Source organism: Opisthorchis viverrini (genome assembly GCF_000715545.1).
Source record: "Opisthorchis viverrini unplaced genomic scaffold opera_v5_244, whole genome shotgun sequence".
NCBI classification, from domain to species: Eukaryota; Metazoa; Platyhelminthes; class Trematoda; order Opisthorchiida; family Opisthorchiidae; genus Opisthorchis; species Opisthorchis viverrini.
Genome location: NW_008751900.1, coordinates 269,656 through 294,493, shown reverse-complemented (window position 1 = coordinate 294,493; position 24,838 = coordinate 269,656). Strand labels below are relative to the sequence as shown.

General features: G+C 41.3%; 1 protein-coding gene across 1 annotated transcript; it reads left to right on the top strand.

Annotated features, from left to right (window-relative positions):
* Positions 1-3,832: 3,832 nt before the first annotated feature.
* T265_08893 (hypothetical protein) lies at positions 3,833-23,770 on the top strand (the record flags this gene model as incomplete). The annotated part of the gene is made up of 9 exons (XM_009174821.1): positions 3,833-3,871; positions 5,552-5,693; positions 13,483-13,577; positions 14,559-14,763; positions 17,116-17,350; positions 18,750-18,840; positions 21,648-21,723; positions 22,650-22,762; positions 23,466-23,770. The coding sequence occupies 8 exons, from the start codon at positions 5,570-5,572 to the stop codon at positions 23,589-23,591; spliced, it is 1,065 nt and encodes a 354-aa protein (XP_009173085.1).
* Positions 23,771-24,838: the final 1,068 nt, after the last annotated feature.

Sequence of the window (24,838 nt, the reverse complement as noted above, 5' to 3'; positions counted from 1 at the left end):
AAAATGGTACTGTGAGCAAGTTTGTAAGACGCTCGCTCTACCGTTTGTGAAACTGCGCAACGAACTAGACCGAAGCACTGGATCTCGAGTAAAGTCGAAGTTGTTCGAAATCCACACACGTATTCCTTCTAGTCAACGAGTTATGCAACCTCAAGTGAAAAACAGCATGTGTGCGGACTGAAAAGCTTGGTGGATCCAGAAATCTGAGATTAAAAGCCTAGAGATACTAAGAAGCTGCGTAGCGTTCTATCTCATATCCGCGACAGGCGTACAGAAGGTTTCAGCGACGAAACATTCGCTGATAACTCGTTCCTCTTTGAAAAAAGAGAATCTGAATCACTGAGTCCAACAGTTTCAAAAGCAGTCCGCCTGGACACCTGCAGTTACCCAGTCAGATTCACGAGCAGTAATGCAACTTCAGATAGTGAACTTGGAACCTCCGACGGATCAGCACGTAGGTGAATGCCAGTTCTCATTCAAAAGTAACCAAACGGGTGGTTCTAACGAAATCCTACTTGTTCTGTTCAAAGATAGAAGTGAAAGCCTCAGTCGGTACCTGTCTAACTTAATTGCTTCTGCCTGAGCGAAACAGACCCTCCCAACTAACTGAGGTGAGAAGGTTCCGGCACCCAATGTTCGAAAAAGTGCTCTCGATGTGCGTGGCAATCACAGATTGATTAGCTTGAAGATCGTTATGATCAGAACCTGATTCGTTAGTCCTACGTCAACTTACGAAGGTGCATGAAGATAGAACAAAGGAATAGCAGGCAGGGTTCGGCTGGGGAGTTACTGTGTGAACCGCGTCTTCATGCTCCTCCAAATTTGCGTATAGGCGTCCTACAATCTTGTAGTTCCTTGAATTCTAGATTGTATTCAACCCCGTTACCAATTAGTTCTTTTTTGTACGCTTGCGCAGCAAAGTGCGACGCAGACGTCCATGAATACCAGACGTTATTTCTACTCACATTTTGGCGCATCAGAATGCATATAAAGCTATCCATGGACTTACTACAAACACTGGCGTTCGATGGGCTTCCACTCTCTCCATTTTTATTTATGTTTCACCACTGAAGTAAGCAGACAAACCCTGGAGGGTCTGCAGAACGCGTTGTTTAGATCACACTGGACAAGAGCCCTGTCATCCTGAATTGTGCAGACGACACTGTTCCCATTTTTTTGAAGAACAGCGGGAAGTGCATGTACTGCTAGGGAGGCTGAAGGACTCGTCCCATTTATCGGCAAATGCTTCGTTCCCATAAAATGCACATTCATGCTGCAGGACGTATAGTCTTTGAAGATGCTCCTGAAAATTGGGGAGTGACGTTATTTGCTGTGAAAATTTTGTGTCGCATTAGCTCTGATGGTAGTGTGGCAACCGAAGTGAATGCATAAACCTCAAGGCCTTGATTTGCTTCTGTCAATACGTGCCAATTGTGGTCTCCAAAAGTCATATCTGAGTACCGAAGGACTTGGATATCAGACTACAATGCAAGCTGCAGTGTTGCACCAATGTGAGAATTAACCATTTAGAGCCGAAGAAGTGAGACCTCCTTAGGGATTTGGCTGCCTGTATATCAGAAACCTACTTGGGAACAGCTGGAATCAGCTAATTCAAAATGAAGTGATTAGGAGTTGGGTTTTGAGTTAAGAACTGGGTACTTCACTTAAAGAACGCTTCCAGCATTGGAAGCTAAGTTGGCTGGACCATATATTACGCATGCCTAGATGGGCGCTTTTCCCCTTGTCTGATCGGGAAGGTCGGAAACCCAGATTTGGGCAGAATTTGACAGGGCAGAAAAGAAGGAAGGATGTTACGAAATGTTTAGGTGCTGTTGGTGCTGTTCACTTTCCAGAATGGAATCCACGTGATCTTTCCTGCAACTGCCTGAAGACTGAAAGGCAAACCGATGTTACGGGCGTCCAAGTTGTCAGATTCTATCCAGATTGTGATGCAGAGGCGGACCTCTCGGATGTTTGTTGCGGGCAAAATTATAGTTCCCCCTCTTTTCCCCACTTTCTCCTCTTTTCACTCTAAGGCTTCATTCAAAAAACTGACATGGTCGTACGCCAGTGAGACACCAGTTTTCTGATTTACTGACTTGTAGTCAGTAATGATGACCATAAACAACCAAAAGAATCGGCTGGCAAAATCTGATACGGATAGCTGGATTCATCGGCATTCAAAGGTTTGGGGCATAAGAACGAAAACAAACTAGCTAAAACAAGATGATGGCGACAACTTAAGAATGAATGACAAATAATAAGAATGCTAATTTTGTTACCGAACTGTAGTCAACGCCGCAGGAAGGGCGAAACTAGATACATAAACACGGAACCATGTGTTCTGAACAGTTAACCAGCCGAAATTCTGTATTCAGTAGTCTATGTGAGGTTCGGAATTAATCCCTCGATCATGGGTGGGGCGTTCGCTGCTCTAAAAGATAAGACAACGAATGATACGGCTTAGCGCCGTCTGTGCGCGCAGGCTTGAAGGAATAAAGGACCGAATGACCATTAATCTTTGATTATGGGAAAAATAAGCTCGGGAGAGTTCAGATCTTGATAGAATATTTGCGTCCATTTTTCGATCCAGGAAAAAAACTATACCAGGGCACGTCGTTGACGATATCCATAGCAGGTTCCCTCAGGAGGGATTTAAATACATCCACGTTATAGACAAAATCTGATGATTTCGGAGTACCAAATTAAACAAACGTCTTCACTAAAATCTCCCAGATAAAATGATTTTACATAAGAAACATTTTAATTCTGGCCTTAGAGTCATAGTTATGATTACTGGGTTCCACTTTGCTTTTATTAAGGGCATTTAGATTCTTTCCCACTGCTACGCAACAATTCATCTTCTCCAACTCAGATCAAGAGCACTGTTTGCACGTGGAACATATCAAAGACTGAGCGATAGTGGAAGTCTCAGTGGCTCTCCTAAAGAACCAGGTAGAAAGTTAGGAAATCAGTGCGGATGTCAAATGTATACTTGCTGCCTGGTGGAACGTTCGCACCAGCAGCAACAGGCTGAGTGCTGTCCGCAGACATTTTCGTTAGTTTATGTACTTGGATTCCTAGACGAGAACAGGACGCAAAGGAATTAGAGCTTACTATCCTGATTCAAGCTTAGTAGGTAAGATATTTCTAGGCATTACTGTTATTAGATAGGAGTGGTGTAAATTTCCATAAATCCAGGTATCATTAGAAATTAAACTGGTAATTATACTACCAAATACAAGCCATGAGTTGACATGGAAGTGAAAATGTGGACTAAACTGTTTCTGTAGGATAAAAATTGTGTAAAGATAAAAAACTATGTATTGTATGGAAATTTGAATCTTCTATCGTACTTTGGGTCGTTAAGGGGTCCCAAATATTTCTATCTTTGTGGTGGGAGGGAGGGTGAAGCAATATGCTTCCTGAATCAGGGTTGTAAGATTCAACAGGTCAGTTGTTAATCAACCAAAGCATCCTCTTATTGTGATGGATTTTGCATTGAGTGCAGTAATTTGTTCTAATTTGTCGTATTTTACTTGGGATGGGAAAAATCTAGCATGCGACTCCAGCTGCATCACTCCTAAAACCTCTCATTTGTTTACTTTTATAACCTGATCAAAGGCTATTCGGGTAACCACAACTATGACGCTGTGGTATCACTTGTGGTTTGGGTATGACGAATGCGCCTGCCGTTCAGCGAGTGATTGCGTTACCAGCATGCAACCCACACGCTCCATACGCGATTGGTTGGCATCAACTAGCGATAGACACACCATTGCTGTCAGTCTAGCTATTGACTTTTATTTATTTCTTTGTACAAAGTTGATAGAATCGGAACCGCGTGTAAGTCGAATTAGAATAGCTTCAGGTAAGTGTACTGACTTGCTCAGAAGGTCTAATGCCAAACCTTGCTATTCTTCAAATCTCGCATTCCAAGATTGACAGTTCCATGCTAACTAATATGACTATTGTGTCACCCACACTTCTTCTTGTTGTGACCGGTTTCTGATTTAGCCAAACAATGTGATCGCTCAAAAATAGCCAGATATTGTACCTTTACTCTCCACCGACTACGACGATATATCGAGATGGGCTCGGAATTTATTTTAAGGTCTTGTTTGCACCATAGATGTTCCAATCAATCACATGATCGATTAATCCGAGCCGTCACCAGGCAACTGATGGAATATCAATATTATTCAGTTCAAACAAAACGGATGATTTTAGCCCATCCTGAGTGAAGAAAAATAAGGGTATGCAATGATAAGAACATTGGCCCACTTCCACCAATAAACGCGCTCTTCGAAAAGTAGTCTAAACAAGAGCAATGCGCAAGTTTTTCTGTACACAGAACTGATTTTTCTGTTTTATTTTCTCTGTTTTAAAGCTTTTCTGACGCTTCGAGCAAAACGTGAGAAACGAATCGCCTTCGGGTTTAACTGAATGGTCATGGCCTACCGATATGATATTTTACTTAGGACTGTTGTTGCCTACCCCCGTTGGTAGACAGTGGCAGCACACTGCGGCTGACCTAATGGGAAAAATATCAGTATGAGTTGTCTCAGCTATTAAGAAAACCCAACAATAAAATATTTTCATCTTTTACGTCGTTTCATCATTCTTCAGTTTGAAAAATCTTAGTTTTTTTTAATAAATAAACTGAACCTGTGGGGTTTTTAAAAACCTGTAGCAAACCACAGGTGCTGACTCAAAAAGCAAGTCGTAAATAGGATACCTGAAATCACTCGAACATTCCCAGGTTTTCTGTTCTCCTGGATACAAAAGATTCGAATTATCTCTGAGTTACCTCGACAAGTTTTATTGAACTTGTAAATAGTGCTGTATCAAGGGACGTATCCCGATACTCTGAAACATAAACAGAAATCACCCTCTGCGCAGCAAATCCACTTGAGTCTCGACAAACAACCAGCTTAGCGGGAAAATGAGTGTATACCTCAAACTAATTAATCCAGACTTTAAGTATCTAACTTAAGGCAAGCAGTGAAAAATCTACTTGTAATATGCTATCTACGGTTGTAAGAGTTTTCCGCCTACAAGGGACCACAGGAGAGGACCAACCGAAGATTTCCATTTATTGGAAAAAAGCAAAAAAGTCAAATAAAGTGTGCAGTCTTGAGGGCCGACATCTCAGAAGGCGAAATCAGCCATTAGGATTTGGCAGTCACCTGAAGTTTCTCAGCCTAGAAATGTGGGCGGTACTACCCAACACCGTCAAGTACAACAACTGCTTTAAGTTCTTGCATTTGATCTGATCATTTACTGCATGAATAATTGTTCTGACTGATTTTTGCTGCATACAGAAGATACCCTTGGGGAAACGAAGTCACTACATTATTGTCGCATATTATGGCGTATTAAATATCTATATGTATTCATGTTCATATTTGTTCACATCCAAACCTGGCAGTAGAACAGATTTCACTTACATTTAGATAAACAGATTCCAAAACACATATCACATACTGCTTTAAAACACGTGTCCAAATGGGATATCTGACGGATGGCAACTCACTTGCTTCTGTTTCAGCTTACCAGTTCCAACGAAATGAGTTGCCGTTGCTACTATGTTGGACCAGATGGGGAATCTTACAATCCATCCTTGAAGGCACCGAAAACATTTGACGTTGAAAAGGACTGCATTGCGTTGCGCGAAGCCATGAAGGGCATGGGTAAGTAATCAGACAAAATGTTACTAATTCTTGGTATGAGAAATTTGAAAAAACACGGTCTCACTAGAAAAAAGTGGATTATAATCTAAGTTTTCAAAGCTTACGGGAATTCAAATACCCTTGGCTAGTTCGGGGACTAGTGGTTAGACATGAACTTTCAGCCGAATTTGGTAGGCTGTGTGAGAATATATAGGGATTTTCGGTGGAGATTTCGTCCTGTAAGAGAAGACACTCCACGCTGAGAAGCCCTATACAGCTATTCCTTCCTTACTGGGAATAATCAACACTGCGCATCTCATGATCTTTAGCTCAGATCTCCTATGAAAATTTCCAAACCTCCCCATGCTACCCACCATCTATAAGTAGCTCAGAGGAAGAGTGAATTCACACGAAAAGTGAAGCTTCATTCTGAGAAGTTGACCTCAGGTAGCCAATTACTACGCGATGCTGTAGCGTGATTACCAGACTGAAGGATGAGTGGCGCTATGTCCTGTCTAGGTACGAGCTACTCACAAGGCGGATCGGCCGCTCTAGTCCGAACTGCTAAGCGTTCGTGGCTCCGTAGACGGTGCCGATGATTTCCCGTAAGGACAAAGTCGCTGTACTGTTTTCAGCTGCTTAGCATAGGTTAAATTCACTTAAGAGATGAATGCACTAATAATTGCTGCAGTTTAACCACCAAAAAAGCGATTCTGTTGAACATCAAGCTTGATCTGTAAATAGGATGACACTAGCATGTTCAAGGTCTTTAAAGCCCAACGTTTCGCACCAATTAAGGGTACTCAGAAGTAAATTAGTGCTTTCAGACCGTTAGGCCTAAGTACAGTTTAACAATACCGCAAGTACCCATGGATTCTGTAGGCGTCTCTTTTAAACACGTGATAAGACATATTGCTTAGATTTGAGGCAGTGCATAGATATTAAGTAGGCCTACACACCCACGAGATAACTGGCTGATGAAACTCTCAATTAGTCTAAATGAATTGTCGTCTAGTTAAGAACAAAACGCCTAGTTTTACTCACTTACCTAAATGCGAATCGGAAATATAGAGCAAGGCTAGTGACCATGATGAAGTATTCTAACCTACCAACAGGAAGCACTAACAAATATTCGAAATTCGTGCACTTCACTATCCTGTGCTCCAGCTAAATGATTTTTTAAATATATTATGACTGTTAGACTATTCACTGTATGTGCTCTCAAGAGGAGCTATATTATCTCATGTCAGGACAAGCGGGTTCGCAGATGGGGGGAATTTCAGCCTTGTTCATGATTTTAACCATTTAAGTAGATCGTTGGTCAATAGATCTGTAAAGATTCGCTCGTTCCTTCATATTTCGGGCTTGTTTTGTTTACTGTAAGTTTGTTTTGCAGTCGCTCACTCACTCACGAACGCATGAACGCAAGCATGCGCACAAGCTTAGCCTCTGAATTTGACCAGCACCAATCAAGTAATTGACAAATATTCATTCAAAGACCCCTGAAAAAGTAATAGCTATCTTTCAAGCCAAAGACTTATAAGGGCACCCTGGTTTTTGCTTCTGCTAGGTGACCTTTCTTTAGTAAGCAAGAGCAATATGGTTTCCCCGTCGTAAATGTTCCATTTGACTGCGAATGGAATTGCCCAATTTAGGCATCGTACATTAGTATGATCGCTTGGTTTTTGCGCAGAAGCATATTTCCAACCCACAGTGGGGAGATGTCGTCCCGCCACAGAAAATGTTTTACGTTATGACAACCTTCTTTTGGATTTGTTACATTAAACCCTGGTAACTTCTTGCTTGAAGATAAGCCAGTCGTCCTGGAAAGAAACGGGGAGCCGTCACCACTGGCCATGATTTAGTGTAAAATTCTGCCAATGAGGGTGTGCAACCTAGGGTGGTGAGCTCTCTTCAAGAAGTTAACCACAAATGACTAACCGCACCTCTCGGTTATTTGATGTCCTCTCTAGGATTCCACTGGGTCAGGCAAAGAAAGGTTAATAGTGCATTCTGTGATTTCTGCACTATGAAATGCAACGTTTGATGAAGTATCATTACGTTCTTTCGGTAGGCACAAAATAATGGATTCTAGGCGCTGCTGGTGGCTGTTTCACAATAAATCTTCAAAAGTTCAGTCAACACAGATAAATAGTAGGTTGGGAACTACTTCTTGAATGATTTCAGTCTTAGATAACCCTTAAGACTACTGATCATCAATGGTGTATCCGAACCTAACAAACTACCCATAAGATTTATGAAACTATTCGACAACATACGAGTGTTTTCACCCTTCTTAGGGCTCATCAGACAGACGCGGTCTCCGAGTTTCCGTCAACATCAGTTATTACTCAAAATTCGTGTGCCAACTTTGCTTCCACAAAGGGTCCCTTAGAAGGACGAAACTTCTTGTGGGCTGTCAAGTAGTATCCAGGTCACCTTATGTTATATTTAGGCAATGTATTGCGATTTCTCAAACATTTTACCAACTGGAAATTGAAGCGATCCAATAGAATTCGTTCAATTTAAAAAGAACACGATAAACAAGTTATTTATTTGGAATCCAGTAAATTCCCCTTGAAAACCAAACCGGTTTTCGAATGAGCGAATTTGTTGTAGCTTCGGAGTCTTCAGCGTAGGTCAACCAGACTGTATGAGGAAAAACTCACTTGGAATTTCAGGAGATTCCACTGCCCACAAACTTATGACGATTGATAAAAATTGTAGGACTAATTTATATACAAAAGAGTTACACCTGTAAACCTTTTGACTGAAAATTTCTTCCTAAACTCACTTTGCAGTTGAGCTTGGTTCCGCTGCTTGCTTCCAACCGATATGCATTGTAAATTATAACTCACACGTAACCCATGACGGAGGTGAAGCAGCTCTGCTCTGTGCATGTTTATTTCAACAGTACAGTTTTTAATCACCGCTTTAACCTCAAGCAGATTTGAGGCGTCGTTGGTAAACTGAGAACCGATATCAACAGGCCTCCTTTATTCTGCTTGTGCCCGTATGGAATGAGTTGGGCATTTATTTATGAGTATGTAAGCATGTATTAAGAATGATTGTCCAAGCATTCTGTAATCTGCAGTAGTGTCCAAAAGATACTAAAAATAAGTAGTAACTTAACAATACGGTTATATGACTTGTTTTGAATAAATATGCAGTTAGATGAACAGTGTATGTATTTCGGGAACGCGCTTTTGTTCCTGTTGGAAGGCTAATGTGTATAAATTCTGATACCGGAAGGATGCACTCATTTTTAAATGTGAGATCCGACTAAGACAGTCAGTTGAACATCCCGTTTAGCATACTATTCAACTGAGTGTGTTGCAAGAAGGCCGCCTCATGTTTCAGTCGGTACCATATCCGTAATGTCACAGTTTATTTCTTGACTGAAGGCTACTACTAAGGTTGCCGTTGAAAAATTGTCAGCAATCTTTTGAGTAGCGTCTCGTCATGATAAAAATCACGCTGGTTTAGCCTAGGTCACCCCACTGCAGAAAACATATGTTAATTGAATAGACGTGAAGAGAGAATATTCGGACCCAAAAGTCTCTTTCTTTACGTATACCTGGGTTCCTCCTTAATAGACACAGGCAAACTGATACGTAGTTTCAGCATAGTCGGATGATCTGTAGGTGCTGTTCCAACTGATGAAGAAATTATCAATGATAAAAGTATTGTCAAAAGCCTATTCATCAGCTGTAGATGCAAAGTGCGATCTCTCTTTAGAGAAGGAAACACTCGAAAACCAATTTTCTAGGTACTACTACAACATTTACTTCAACTGCTGTAGCAGCGTCTCTCTAAGCAACAGGCGAAATGCGTTAAGCGGATTGGCTACGCATTAATACCCGTTTGATCTGACCATATAGTGTTCTGTCTTACATTCGATTGTTAGACATTCGGAAACCATTGAAATTGCGGAAGTGCTAACGCCACAACCCTTTTCAGGGTGAAACCAAGAAAGATTTGTTTAACATTGTGGCCATGACGACAGTTCTGCTCCGAAGTAACCCTCAGTCAATTTAAATTATTCAAATATATCAGAGACATGCGGTTGTTCCTAATGATCTTCGCTCCTGTTTGTCATTTTATTACGTAACACTGGTCATGTTCTGGTCGTTTTCACAGACAAATCGATCTGTCTGTTCATTTCGGTAACTCTACCACTATTAAGCCTACGTAAATGTTCAAAGTGCGCTAAGTAGAGAAAATCAATACGATTTTTCTGTCGAATGCACCTTTATACCTACATGTTTCAATTTTATTTGAGGACAGTCCAAATTAGAGTCCACCAAGATGGCTTGAATTTAGTCTCCAATGTTGAATAGTGACAGATTTTTCATAGGTTCCGGGTAGGTGGGATGATCGAATGTTATTTATGTTCACAATGAAAAGTAGATGAAATTGTGAGTTGCAACTCCATAAAAAGCTCCCTCAGAGGGTAATCTTTGGCTTTCACAGTTGAATGATGAGGAAGTGACAGTGTCGCAGTCCCTTCATTCAGAGGCTCCATATTCGATCGAAGTTTATTTTGCAACTGAACCTCTCCAACTGACTTGAAAAAACGGAGCGGTATCACAGTATCGCACGTTGGGTTCGAAGACATGAGGGTTTCTGAGGTATCGCTATTTCTAATATTTTCAAAGCTAATGCACGGTTTGCTCTCGCGATCATCGGCTCGCTTCATTTGATAGCGGTTAGAAATCACACAAAAAGGTAGTGCCTGAACCAGGCAAAAACCTTCAAGTTTCGCTGTAGTGTAAGTTATGCAATCCCTGTGTTTACTTGTCAGTGGCTACCAGCCTAGATAACTCGGCGCCTACCTACCTCGGTTCATTTTCGTAAAGACTTTGGCCAAAACACAAGCACATCCTAAAATAGTGACCTAAAGCAGTTCGTCTACGTGACTTGGAGCGGACATCCTTCTAAGCAAGATGACTTGTAACTTATGTCCGGCTAAGTGAGCGCTGGGAAGATATTTGGCATTATACTTTTTCCAAATACCCATGTTATTTGCGGAAAAACTGATAACACTGTGTTCTCTGGATAAACTTGCATCTTTGTGATGCACTACTCATAAGGTTGGTGAAAATCCGTCTACAACCCACGAATGGTTTCGCCCTTATTGGGGCTCACCAATCTTATGAGTAGTGCATCACAACTACACTTGTATCGTGACAACTCAAAGATCGTAGCGACTGAAACATGAGGCGGCCTGGTGCATCTCCTGGAAGCATCACAAACGGGAGATTCAGCTGCGTTCTAGGTGAGTCTGTCGAAGAACCAAATTAGTTTGCAAATGAGTGTATTTGTCGAACTCACATCTTATTTAATACCAAAGGCTTAAAAAAAAAGCGGGGATGAGAAGTGTTGTTAGGTGAAAAACCAAACTGACCACTCTTAGCTGGAGCCAGACAATCCACAACAGTCCTGTCTACAGTTATTCCGGTTATTGCCATGCTTAATTAAGTAGGCTGGTAGGATTCTCCCCGAAACAATTCTATGAATAATGAAACATCGGTAAGACAAGTTTCCTGTTACAATGGTAAACCGCGTAGGCTGCATGCATTCCAGTTGTCTGGTGATGGCTGGGACTGATCGATCGTGTGGTTGAGTGGAACATCTAGGGTGCAAACAAGACTTAGAAATAGATTCACCGTACTATTTCCCTGCTGCAAACAGATCAGATTTGTGGTAAAACTTAGGCACAACTTCGAACGGAGTACGAGGATTTGCACAGTGTCCTTGTATTATATGTATACATGAATGAGACAAATTCATCACTATTTTCGAATGAAAAGATATCGTAGCGAGTGCTTTTAAGTGGATGGAAAAATGATCCCTAGGACATAGAGGAAATCTGCGTATCTTCTTCAGTATCGTTACAAATTATCGGGAAGGTTTTTCGCCAAGAAACTAAATTACTGAAAATTCAATTATCCCGATACAAACAAAATATAATAGGAATGTAATCAGAGTAATCATCATTTCAGGAGACAGCCACACCTTTGTTAACACTATGGTTTGTAAGTTTGTACAGTACTTAAGTAAGCTGTTATCGGATCACTGATCGTCCGCACCAGCTCAGTACGTTATGCTAAATAACTTTGCTTCCTGGTCCAGGGTCGGGATTTCGTATTAAGCACCTGTGCATAGTAAATTTTTAACCAGCAACGCGTTGGTGCAAGACTACATTAGTGTTACTTGCGCACAGTGGTTTGGAGAAACCGCGTCCGCTTTACGTACATGAAGTTTCCTAACAAAAAACGTGCACTGGTGAACGCGAAAAAACTGCCGTTCTACTTACTCTATGCAGTTACTGCTAAAGTGTGTACCGAATCAAACTGGTTTCCTTGTGAACGGAAAGCCAGCTGTAAGTTGTTTTCAAAGAAAACAAGTCATGAGTATGTTATGATTAAGTTTCACCGCCTAATGTACACCTAAAAAAATCTGTTTGGCTGCTGTCCGTGCATCTTTCACCCTGAATGGTACCCGCCTACTTAGTTAGGCATAGACTATCATTGATCACATACATTCTTGTTCATACTGAAAGAACTGTTGTTAAGTAAACTCAGAGATCAGTGAATGTCATGCGATATGGAATATAAGGTCCAGTATTTTGCACTACTACGCATCCAGTGTTTTGAACCTGGAAACCGCGTGAAACCGGTCAATAATCATGACTGACTATTCAGAAAGACGAGCTTTTTCAGCAATCAGAAGACACTAAGGGCACATCGGTGGAATGCCTAGTCAAGTAATACAGCTAGTGATATAGCTACCGGTAACTCGAAACCTAAACCTCATTTCAGTATTCAGTGAGTATCCCGTTGGTAGTTCATCCCCAAAACTAGAAAAGTGTTTTGTAAAATACCAAAACAAACAAATCGCCCGCTATCAAATTCCTTCATCAATCACTAAACCGTTGGTACTCCCCCTTGTCGTTTGCAGAACAATCTTACTCAAGTGAAGCAATATTTCTTAGGAGGCTTACAGACTCGTAAAAGTGGAAAACATCTTCTCAAATAAACCAGATGATGCGAGAAGAAAGCAAGAAGAAACAGATAAAAAAAGGCGGAGCCAGTTTTATTCACAGTACTGGAGTGCATTTTATTCTACTTATTTGAATATACCATACTCAAAAGCCACTAGATCAAGGTGCGTTTGACGATCTTACATCAAAAGGAAACAGCTCCCTAGTTGTTCACCTACCCCATATGTCTCGAAAAATCCTCACTCGCTTACTACCTACAGAGTTTGGAATTTCATATAGTACAGCAGTGCCAAACAGTCATTCCCCAAGGTAACGGAAACCAGGTTGAACGACTTCTGGCAGTCATGAGGACCGTCAGCAAAAAACCTGAGAAGTGAGGGTGTGCCATACAGCTGTATGTCGGTCTTGGTTCTTGCTAAATTAATTGTCGCAAACTCATGCGATCCCTCTTAAAAAGACTAGGCTGTTAGCCAATTTTTTAGGTGGTCGCTGGGAAATATATCACCATCTTGCTGCCGTACTTGAAGGACGAAACTGAATCAAATGGTTTAACTGCGTACACGTTTCGTAACGTGGTCATCAGTAGCTCACAGTGAACGTATTTTTGTGCTTGAAAGCGACAAATGCAAGAAGAAATAAAGTTCTACACTTGATGCGACATTCAACTGCCTTTGGTACATCGTAGCTTACAAGCTGTTGAGTTGGGCGCAGGGCCAGTCCCTTCTGTCTAATTTCATTTGCTTGATCAAGATTGAACGGGGCACCTCAGCAATAATTGGTAACTGCCTCGTTGATTTTATCCAGGGACGGATGAAAATACTATCATTGATATTCTTGGTCATCGCAATACGGAACAACGCCTGAAGATTCGCGACCACTACAAGACTATGTACGGAAAGGTAAGTTTGTGCGAGTGTGCCCATCCGTGAGCACTTACGATAACTTTGCTAAATTATCAAAGCAATTTACCTTCATTCAAATGATGATGAACAAAGAGCTGCCACAATCCAGTGTTGGCTGTAAATAAGAAATTAATACCATGGTATCCACTGACCATCTACTTTAAGTGAATGATTGATACAAATGTGCGCGGTATGGAAATTAGAATGAATATGCTTCATCGTTTCAACTGAAACAGATGGCTCACTGTTTTCTCAGTGTCTCAGTTTACGGCAACTTGCGCTTGCAGTTAAATATCTGAAGGAATTCTCGGATACCAGATGAATCGGAAGTGGACTTGGGGCTTTTCTAACTCATTGAATTCAACTGACTCAAAGATGGTCAAGTTCATGGCTTCAGCACCACAGCGTCAGCTAAGCATGTTACTTCAGCCATTCATGTTTAGACACACAGCGACTATAGGGAACATATAAACTACAAATCTTCGAAGGACTGCCAAGTTTTGGTTAAAAATTTCAGCCACAAAATTTGTGAGCGCAGTTTAAAATCCCACGCAAGCTTCGTTGTTGCGTGCGTGTTTAGCTAGGTATGGTTTCGGTTTGCCTCTTTAAAATCAAGTGTAGTGAATCATGCTTCCAAAATTGTCTTACAAATGTTTACTTCAACTCCTCAGTTTGAAATGCAATGTGCTGGATCAATAAAAAAAACGTTGTTCGCTCAAAAGTTATTGTTATTGTTTAACCCAAGGACTTGATCGCCACAAAATAGCGCAGTTTAAAATCCCACGCAAGCTTCGTTGTTGCGTGCGTGTTTAGCTAGGTATGGTTTCGGTTTGCCTCTTTAAAATCAAGTGTAGTGAATCATGCTTCCAAAATTGTCTTACAAATGTTTACTTCAACTCCTCAGTTTGAAATGCAATGTGCTGGATCAATAAAAAAAACGTTGTTCGCTCAAAAGTTATTGTTATTGTTTAACCCAAGGACTTGATCGAAAAGCTGAAGGGAGAACTCACTGGAAACTTCGAAAGGCTGGTTGTAATGCTGCTGACCGATGGACCGACGATCAAGGCAAAAGCTCTGTACGACGCGATGAAGGGTGCTGGGACGAAAGAATCCGTGATAATTGAGATTCTGTGCACTGCAAGCAATGATGAAATTGCGGAAATCAAACAGGCATATGAAAATTGTAAGTAGAACAAGCATTCATCAGATTTCTTAACGTGCGACAGTTTTATTTTGCGAACATTGCCTTGATTTGGCCCATTCTAATAAAGTTTTTGAACCTGGCGCAGTCTCGTCAAAATCCACGGTTTTTACATGAGATTTACTACCCCATGGTCAGTTATCAGTTGGTGTTCGGAGTGAGCCTTGAAATTGGCATTGAAATAATTCCACCGATGACCTCCCCTGCGTTGGTCATCATCCAGAACACGAAAACTTGCGTCACTTTAATTGGCACTAGCGTCTTAACTCCGCTTGGGCTACGTATATTGCTTGCGTTTTGGTGGAACAGCACCGCCAACACACAATCGTTCTTGCTAATGAAACAGTGACTCTTAATATTAGACGGTTGCAGTGATATGAGACAGGGTAAGATAGAGGTGCTAACCCTACCCAGAATACAAGGAGTTACGTGCACTAAATTCTGGAACTTACTTTAACAGCAGGAGCCAGCGTATAGCACCATACCCGGTTCCGCTGAAACTACTTGTGGTTGATCAACCAGAAACAAATATTCAACAACCCAGTAGGATTTTACTAAGAGATTCCTTTCGAGTAGTAGCCAAACCCATGTGTCGGTTATGGGAATCTCAAAACTGGGGGCAGAAATCAGAACCAAACTCAAAACTGCTGGTCTATCAGTGACAGTAACATTCAACTGACGGGGCTTTATGTGTCCGTCTCTTCATGTCAAAATATTAGTGTAATATCTTGAAAACTTTGACAGTAATTAAAACACCACAATGCATAACACTTCCGTCTGAAATGACATCAGTTTAAAGCACAAGAACACCCGCTTTCCTCCTACCAAGCAGCCCTAATGTCGGCTTTAAATATGACATGAGATAAGCAGAGTAGGCAAATGGTTTGGTAAACCCGAATTTTTAAATGAGCTTGAGAAATAAATTAAGCCTATGTACAGTAGTTAAACAGCGCTTTACACCCGTTTCATCTTTTTTTGGTGTCTGTGAGTTTGAAGGCCCTCTAGGTTAATAATCTCCTCCAGGCTACAGTACCCTGATAAGAACCAGTAAACAAAACAGTGATTTTGGACCTTTCAACTTAAGAGGATGTTTACAATCGAAGCTAAGAGTGTTTTTTATTGTCCAAGAAACCTATCTAGCTGCGCATAACAAGCCCATTCTCAGGCTGCTTTCAGTGTCTGACAAGAGTAATCGAAAACACCTCTGTTACTGACCAGGACGAAATTCATGCTGATGGAAAAGTTATGTTAATTGCCCCAAAGCAGCGTGTCTTCATAGCTGAGTAGAAAATTTGACCTGTAGTTTGTAAGAAGTTTAGGCTATGTTGTCCCAGTAATGTCTACTGTGGTCCTTTATGGTGCATTCTTTCTACAGTGTTACAAATGAAGGGCAAGAGACGTAAGTTGGGGCATGTAACATCCTTGCAGCTCTGCGTGTTTATGGATTCACAAACTTGTAATTCTGATGGACGGTGCTGCATTTAGTGGTTAGACGAAGTGGTCTTAAATGAAGAAATAAAGACTTCACTGTTTCGCCACGAATGAAAACTTGTTAGGAAACACGGAAATGCTACTCAGCCGTTCATACGGCGTCATTTTCTACATTATCGTACGATAGTTGTAATCCGCGCCCAACGGTCGTATGTGACCTATTCTTGTCTGTTTGAAACGTGTTTGTACAGCAAACTCACCTGCACTGGTTCGTTTTGTCGCGTAACCAGGACAACTCTCTGCGTAGACGCACAAGGTGACGTGATCAATGTCGCTGTAACAGGTTGGTTAGCGAGTGCTGCCAGTGTGTGTTGCGACGTTGGTTGGAAATGATGACTGTTCACTTTCACCATGCAAACGGGCGTACTCCAGCCACGACCAGGTAATAACACACCAAAGAACCACCATTTGGCAAAAGTGATGGATGTGCAACATCTACGCATTCAGTTAAATGTACTTGTCGGTTTTACATTGAAAGTCCAGATCATATCAGATATTCATACTGTCCTAGTTCTTCTAGACCTTGCTTGTATAGTTTTGTGAATAAGCTGAATTGGAGGGATCTGAACATAAACTGAATGGTGTGGCGAAATGAAATCTGTCACAATCTTGTGGCATGTGTTTACAGTATTTGAATTTATCTAGGGTTCCTGAATCCAATGGCCTAGCAATCTGCTCACTTATCTGGCGCTTGCGGTGCTTCCCCAATCGACTCACCTTTATCTGTGGCTATGTTTTCATCCATAAAGTTCGTTGATTCGTTGCCTTGTGGCGCAAACTGGATTTCCGTATTCCTCACCGCTAGCCTCTTTGGTTAATGAGCAGCAGATGTGTCGCTTTCAGTGATCTTCAATTGCATTGCATTTCTGTGTTCTTCCATAGATTCATCCCTCGAACAAGATGTCAGTAGTGATTTGAGTGGATGTTTCAAGCATTTTGTGACTGCGTTATTACAAGGCAAGCGGGACGAGGTGACTGATGAACAATTTGAGCGGATGAAGAAGGAAGGGGTTTCCAGTATCTTGGACATGGCCAAAGTAGGCCAAGATGTGGCTGACATCTACGATGCCGGTGTTGGGTGAGTCTTAGTTTAATCTCTTTTACACACTTTGATAGGAAATAAGTCGCATTTTAGTGAAACATAGCAACTGAATGGATAATATCCTCAATGTTGTAAGCCGGAATTCCTCCTCCACATAAGATACTATTCTAGACTATTTTCAGGTTATCTTCATGGCACTGGCTTGGTTTTCACCACTGTTAAATCACACATCTTAGGCTCTCGCTTTTCACTGTGACTAACTTGAAGCTGCATCCCCAATCGGGTGAAAATGTAAAGAGGCTTCAATGGAGGCTTCTCAGAGAAGAGTAAGAACTTACTATTTGGTATAGGTATGTTGGTAGGACGTGGCAAGTAGTTTGCCTACTTCGTTACATAACCTGAAACCGTTTGGTTGACCATATGACTACCGCAGCCTTTTCCACAGTCCTCCTAAACTAGAACGCGCACTGTATCGGAAAAACCTCTTTGAACGGCTTTGTACAGCGTTAGTGGAAGCACCCCAACTCTAATGACACCATAGAACTCTAATAACCATAGAACACACGAGAAACTATATGAAGTTTGGAAAACCTTCTGTGTTTTTGGCCGCGTCGATAATAATTTGGTCACAGCATTCACCTCAGTAGAATCACATCCGTGAATTTCAGAAAAACCTACAGTCGATTCCCGAAAATTTCTGCCAAGTTTAACCATCTGTACACCATTAATCTAGTGACTCCATTGTTCCCACCTACAATCGCATGACAAGCTATAGCAATATCAGAAGGCCTGAATGCCACCAGGCATTTCGGTAACGGATCTCATCTCATCTCATCTCAAGCTTTGGCAAGTGTCAGACCCTCCTCAGCTGAGGACTAGTTGAGGTAAACAATGTGTATATGCAGGACTAGTGAGGTCATCTTTCAACAGCATACGGTATACAATGACAAGATCTCTGTACCATTCCTGGGTCAAGACATGACAAAAAAATTGATGAACACCGAAAAGTTATTTGTTTACATTTACCCGAATAAGACCGCATAAACACAGATTACAGCACCGCTTAGTTTTAACTGTTTTGTAGGAATATTTTGGTAGTTTCTTCAGCCCATCATCCTTTGATCATTATCGATAAAGCAAACTTTGAACTGAGAAAACGGATTTGAAAGTACGCTTACTACAAAAAAAACACTATCTTGTTGTTTTATGCTTGACAGTCGTACCTTCGAAACTGTGCAGATATCAAGTCCTGTGAAGCGTTTCTGAAAGTGAATAGTAAATAGTGAAAATTCATAACAGATTTAATTGCGCTGGCTAAGACAGAAAGCCACTCCAGTTGCGATAACTATTTCCAGAATGACAGAAATGTATTAGGTAGTCTATTGTGTTTCAGCACCCTGAATCATATCTTATGTTGTTTCTTCTATCCACACAGGAAGCTGGGCACTGACGAATCTGTATTTATTCGACTCCTCGCCGGCCGGAGCATCTGGCACCTCCAGGCTGTCTCAAAAGCATATGAAAAGGTAATTAGTGCAACACCCATATTGTGATTACAGGGTAGTGTGGAAAGTCGATGAGTAGTATGTGTGGTGCCGTGCTTCACTTCCCGAAGGAACACCCGCGGGGTGTTTCATCGATAAAGCACGTGATCCCCTACAGTATCGCCCCAAAACAGAACATCGAAGAAACACAATTCTAGGTGCATTTGCTAGTTGTGGGCAGTTTTCGAGCAAATAATGTCATAATTAAAGCTACTAATCTAGCTAAGGTCAGTGGTAACTAAATTCTAGTTGAGAAAACAGGCTGATGGAACACAACAATTTCTTTATACAACCCAGAAGCTCCTAAAGCTTCACCATTGTGAACGTTTGAGTGTTGTGTTATCTAGCTGCAATACGGGCCTCAAAAAATTTGTCTAAGTAAAGACTAAACTAGCTGATCATGCCAAGACTACACGGATTATCGAGGTTGCTACACTAGTTATCGCTTAATCTACATGGTAGTCGTTACATACACTAGCAGTTATTACTGGTACCTTACTAAACACTCTTCCCCGGTCGCATCCCGTGGACGTCGGAGTGGAATGTTTCAATACCTAATCTAGATGTAACACACTGCATAAGGCCGCTGAAAGATCTTTGACAGTCCTCAACGGATTATGCTTCCCTTGGAGCTCATCAGGTAGGCGCACTGCCCGAGCTTCCGTCAACGTTGTGTTCTACATGACCCCAAATTAGACGGGCTCCACCCAATGCTCTCACTTGCATACGAATTCAGTTTTGCGTAAAGACTCAGCTGAATTCATCCGGATATCTCGGTTTTACTGGTTTTGTTCAGTTGAATAAGCTGTAAATGCTGCTTCATGTTTCTACTCATACGATATTTGAGACGTCGCAATACACTGTCTAGACATGAAACACTACTCACAAGCTTGCTGGAAGCTTTTATTTGGCTTAAAGCAAACATTCGACCAGATTTATGTTTAAGCGGTGAACTGATTTCCCAAGATTGCGTGGATTATTCCCCCATGTGAGCTCCGAAAAGGGAGGAATGCACTGGTGGTTGTCTATGGCGTTAGCAACTGACCCCCATTGCTTTCTTCACAGGTTGTTCTACTTTCCACATTTATTCAGCTCATTCGTAATATCATAAACATCATAAACGAGTGATTGAGCTGGGTTCCGTGTGAGTCTCCCGCGGAACCAAATTTGTTTGCAAATGAGTATATTTCACCTTACTCTCGTTTGAACAGTCCAGCTCCTTTCCTGGTCTTATTATTTTGTCGAACCCACATCAAGGGCGGAGGCACTGGGCTCATATTTTTTGCCCTCGGCTGAGCTTATCGACAGTGCATATCCTTCGGTGGGACAGTCATTTGAATATCCTATTAGAACCAAAGCCGTGTGCAAGTTGGTCTATCGAATTCCACCAAATAAGGTTGAAGAAACCTTGAGGACGTTGCCTGCCTCAAGAAAAGCTAGGTCAGTCGTGGGCAGTCGGAGAGATTTCTGAAACCATTATGAATAGCGTGTCACGTCTAGACTATGTATCGTGTATTCTCTAATATTATACCAACTGAAACATGAGGTTGCCTGGTGCAGCAAATTCACTTGAACAATACTCCCATAAGTGAGAGATCCAGGTTGACTCAGTTGAGTTTCTCGTCGTTGTATATGTAAGACTACCATCCATGACATTAATGATTCAGAGTATATGAGCTAAAAGAGAAGTTCCATAATAAGGTTGAAACAGCAAACGGAAAACCTTGCTCGGTAGTTTGCTTTCTTAAGGCTGCTGTATAGTGTGAAAAGTTTCGAATCGTTCAACTCGACTTCGATATAAGATATTTTACTCAGGATTATTTCTCCAAAAAACGAGTGCTTTAGTAGAGAAAGCTCTGCGTAGCCCAGAGAATAAAGGGAGAAACTACTGAATGGAAGGCCTACGGTTCGAACCCAATCCCGAATTTTAGATTACTTATCTAATCTTAAGCAACTTCACATTATCTCGGTGCTCATGCTTCCCAAGGTTCGCATGGAAGCTTCACTCCGGACGATTAATTTATAATGTTTATTTTACTGCGGCATGATTCACAACTAATTCGTCTTTACCAAGTGGAAGTTGCCAACTCCTGGTAACAAAAATTTGTAAGCATTCGAATATCATCCGAGTGTGAACGGTGTGGAAGCATCATTAGACATTAGTAGTACGACTTTAGTGCTCCACAACTATGCAAACACATAGGAGAAAATCCACTTAGTAAAACGGCACCTTCTCCAAAACTACCACAGAAGTCAATCACAGGGGAAAGTTTTGGATGTTATACAATTTAGCGTGTACATATTTAGTATACCCAAAATTAAGTTGAGTAACTGTAGTCGCTTGAATGTGCAAAAAGTTTCTGAAGCAACAGTTTAGCTATGTATTGTTCTTGTAACTTCAGCTTTTGAACTGACGTGGCAATTATCAAATTCTCAAGGGTTACGAAGAACACTATTCGGAAGTGAGGTTTAACACCTTCGACTAACCTGGTAAATGCACAAGACTGAAATTTTATCTGAAACTTCGCAACCGAATTTTAATGCTTGGTAGAGTAACAAGTGACATCTTAGTAAGCAAGCAGGCGGTACTTTTGGCTAGACAGAGGGTTCACAGGACTGGCATCGCATTCTTTACTAAACCTCCATTAAATGCTCGATCCAATTGAAGCAGTGATAGGGGAACTCCGCAAAGAATTATTCTCAGGAGTAAATTTCCCGATTACTGCAAATTACATTCTGATCTGTAATAGGTTATTTCACGATTCGATTTTTGTGCGAATTCGCTTCAGACTACTGGCCACTCGCTGATGGAGGCGATTGATTCGGAGACCTCAGGCGATTTCCGCGATGCTTTGATGTTGACATGTGAGTACAGATTTGCGGTGCCTTTGAAAGCCCTTCCAAAACAGCTAGGTGATAAACTGGAAAATTCATGCCCGGTACTTATGTAACTATGTAATTTGGATTAACTTACAGAAATTCGAATGATTAGTGACCGTATCGAGAAATTCGAAGAAAAATGGTGGGAAAAAATTCAACGATTTTAATTCAGACAGTTCTTTGAAAAATATACTTTCTTTGGCTCAGTTTTCGTTCTGACACATCTGATTCCGTGGATATTTTTATCTTTTCCCCCAAACTTGTCTAAGGTGAAAATTTGAGAATCACAGTCAGGATTCTACTTTGATATGAAATGCAATTCTTTCAGACAATTTACTCCATTCAACTGATTTCACTGCAGGTAGAATATACTAAACGAATCTCTTGTTTATGGTATTTTTTCAGCTTAGATGAAGTTGAATTTCCCTTCGAAACCAGTGTACTTTGCAAATGAGCGTATTTCACTAAGTGCCTAAAGTTTGGCTTCCAAATAAAGCGCAAGATTAATAGCATCTTTTAAGACTGGCCCCACCTGATGCGACTAAAGAAGGGTGAAACCGGTGGTGGCTTTCCGACGAATTTTCAGCAACCTTATGAGTGGTGTGTTCTCTCAAGCAGTTTTTTTTCAAATAGGGCATAAATACCAGTGTTGTCGTCGTATTCATGTTATTGGAAGTTGTCTTCATTGCCGGGCTTTCTTTACGTTTTCGTGTAACTTGGACTGGTACAAAAACAGGAGAATAAACACCACACTTGTGCGCAAAGTTCAGAACCTTTTTGGTTTTCTTATGCCTACCAGACAGATGAAGGGAACCGTAATGTCATCTATGTGCTCGCCACACCCAACTAATGCATCTCACTTCATAAGAGGACATTTCGTGTAACATGTTGGCGATAACTTTTTATTCCAGTATGTGCCTGTATCCTACGTCTACGAGCGTACTCGGATCTTCTAGCATGTTCTATGGCCGGCCTTGGGACAAACGATTCCTCACTTATGCGAATCATTGTCACCCGATGCGAGGTAAGCGCCTATGCCGAAGGTAGAAAAGAATGCTGAAAAAGTGTGAGTAATGGTCTGACGTAGAGTTCGACGAAATTGTCAAGTTATTAAAGCACCGCGTAAATGAGTCAGAGATTAATTTGTGAAGATAGGTAAAAATGAGGGAGTAATAGCTCACAAACAACCTCCATCAGAAGCACGCTTTATGCGCTCCTGACCAACGAATGCACGCGTCACGTTTAGCACTTGGCTAGGAGCTGAAAAATGCACTTCACGATGACACACCACCAATGTGTTCGTCCGGTTTTAAACGACATTCAGATAGACACACGGAGCAAAGCACTCTCAGGCCTGGAAGGATTGAATCGCTGAGTGCTGTTGAATTGGCAATTTAGCTGTGTCTACATGAAACCTGATATCTAAAATGTGAGGTATCGTCCAGAATCTCCTCAGGAGACTTCTACGTTCACCCGTTTCCAAGTTGGTGGTATAATTGTCATCCTTAAGCAAGCAATGATTATTAGAGTAAATTCACCAATTTTAGATCTAACACTTCAAATGCTTCACTCTCCTTCATATCTTCTAAATCGTTGGATCACACGCCCAAACTTAATGATACTATATATTCATGATCATTATGTGCTGTTTCAATGGACTCTTCTCTTACATGGCTTATCATAGTGGACTGCTTTTATACAAATGTCCGTTAAATATGCTTATTCAGATTGACTTGAAAGATATCAGCCTGCAATTTGAAGCAGATCAAGGCAAGTCGTTGGCTCAGTGGATAAAGGAAGACACCTCGGGAGATTATTGCAAACTACTCCTGACTCTCTTGGGTGAAGAATAGCTGGCGGACTTACCTACATTCGCAGCAGCCAGACATTATCATTTTTCATTTTGCTTTACTGGAATCTGAATGACAGGCAAGGCCGTTCTCCCTGTAATGCGTAAAATATCTTAAATGATCTCTCTGCTGTTTCTGCTATGTGGATAAATTTTTGAAATAAAATGATTGTTCCATTTACGTGCTGCTTACTTAGTGAACAAACGTTCATGGAAACCTTTCTGGGTTTTGTGACCACAGACCGCCTAAACTTGGCTAAGATCAGAGCTTTTGTCCTCCGGGAGCTATTGCACTTTGGAGCCAACGCTAATTTACCACTACTTCAGTGGCTGCGGAAACAGTCCTGATGTAATTAAGCTTGAGAATCACTGCAATGACTGACCAGCGGCGCCACGAAAAGTAACGAAAATAGGAATCTAGCTTCTGGTGCCTCTGTTTTCTCGATATGCATAGATTTAAATGTTCACATTCTTGTTAGAAATGCAGCGAATACAAATTACACGAAAGGATGCGGATTTTCTTCTTCACCGATTGCTCTTTTACTTCCACTTCTACCTAAGTGTCCGGTTTCTCCCGTATTCCATATAATTAGCATCGTTATGTGCCGCATAAGTGAAACTCACTGAAAGGCCCACGTCCTTTTGTGGAAGGTAGATGCTTTCTCAGTAAGCTATATCTTCTTGTGGGCTTTAATTGCTTTTCGACAGAGAGAAGCGGCATTTTTAGAAACATAATCACTCAGGGCAGGATGTGGAGATGGTTCAAAACTGTGTGGGCCAAAATCTACAAGCACTACATGAGGCAACCAGTTGTGGGTAACGGAGACTTCTGCAGCAATCTTTGCATATAGAAGTATTCTTCATTTCCTCTAATAGGTAGAGATCTGTGCTGCCGCCAATGTTCAGGATTTAGGGACAGCAAAGTTTCTACAACTATACCCCGAGTCCACAAGAAGCGTGCTAGCACTTATGATCTTCACAAATGTAGCATCAAAGAGAGTGATTCTCGTGTGAAATGGCTTATATAAAAGCCCTTTCTCACATGGATGACAAGGATGTTACAGTCTTCGAAGAACATTTCTAAATGATCACGTTATCTCTTGTAATGCCACCAAGTTCAGGTTTCACTTACTTCAGTGTTTCTTTGCGAACACCTTGTTATCGGGGGAGCAAATGCGTGTATTTATCTGCATTAACTGATTTCTAACTTACCGCTGTCGTATAAATATATATATATATATAACCTGTATA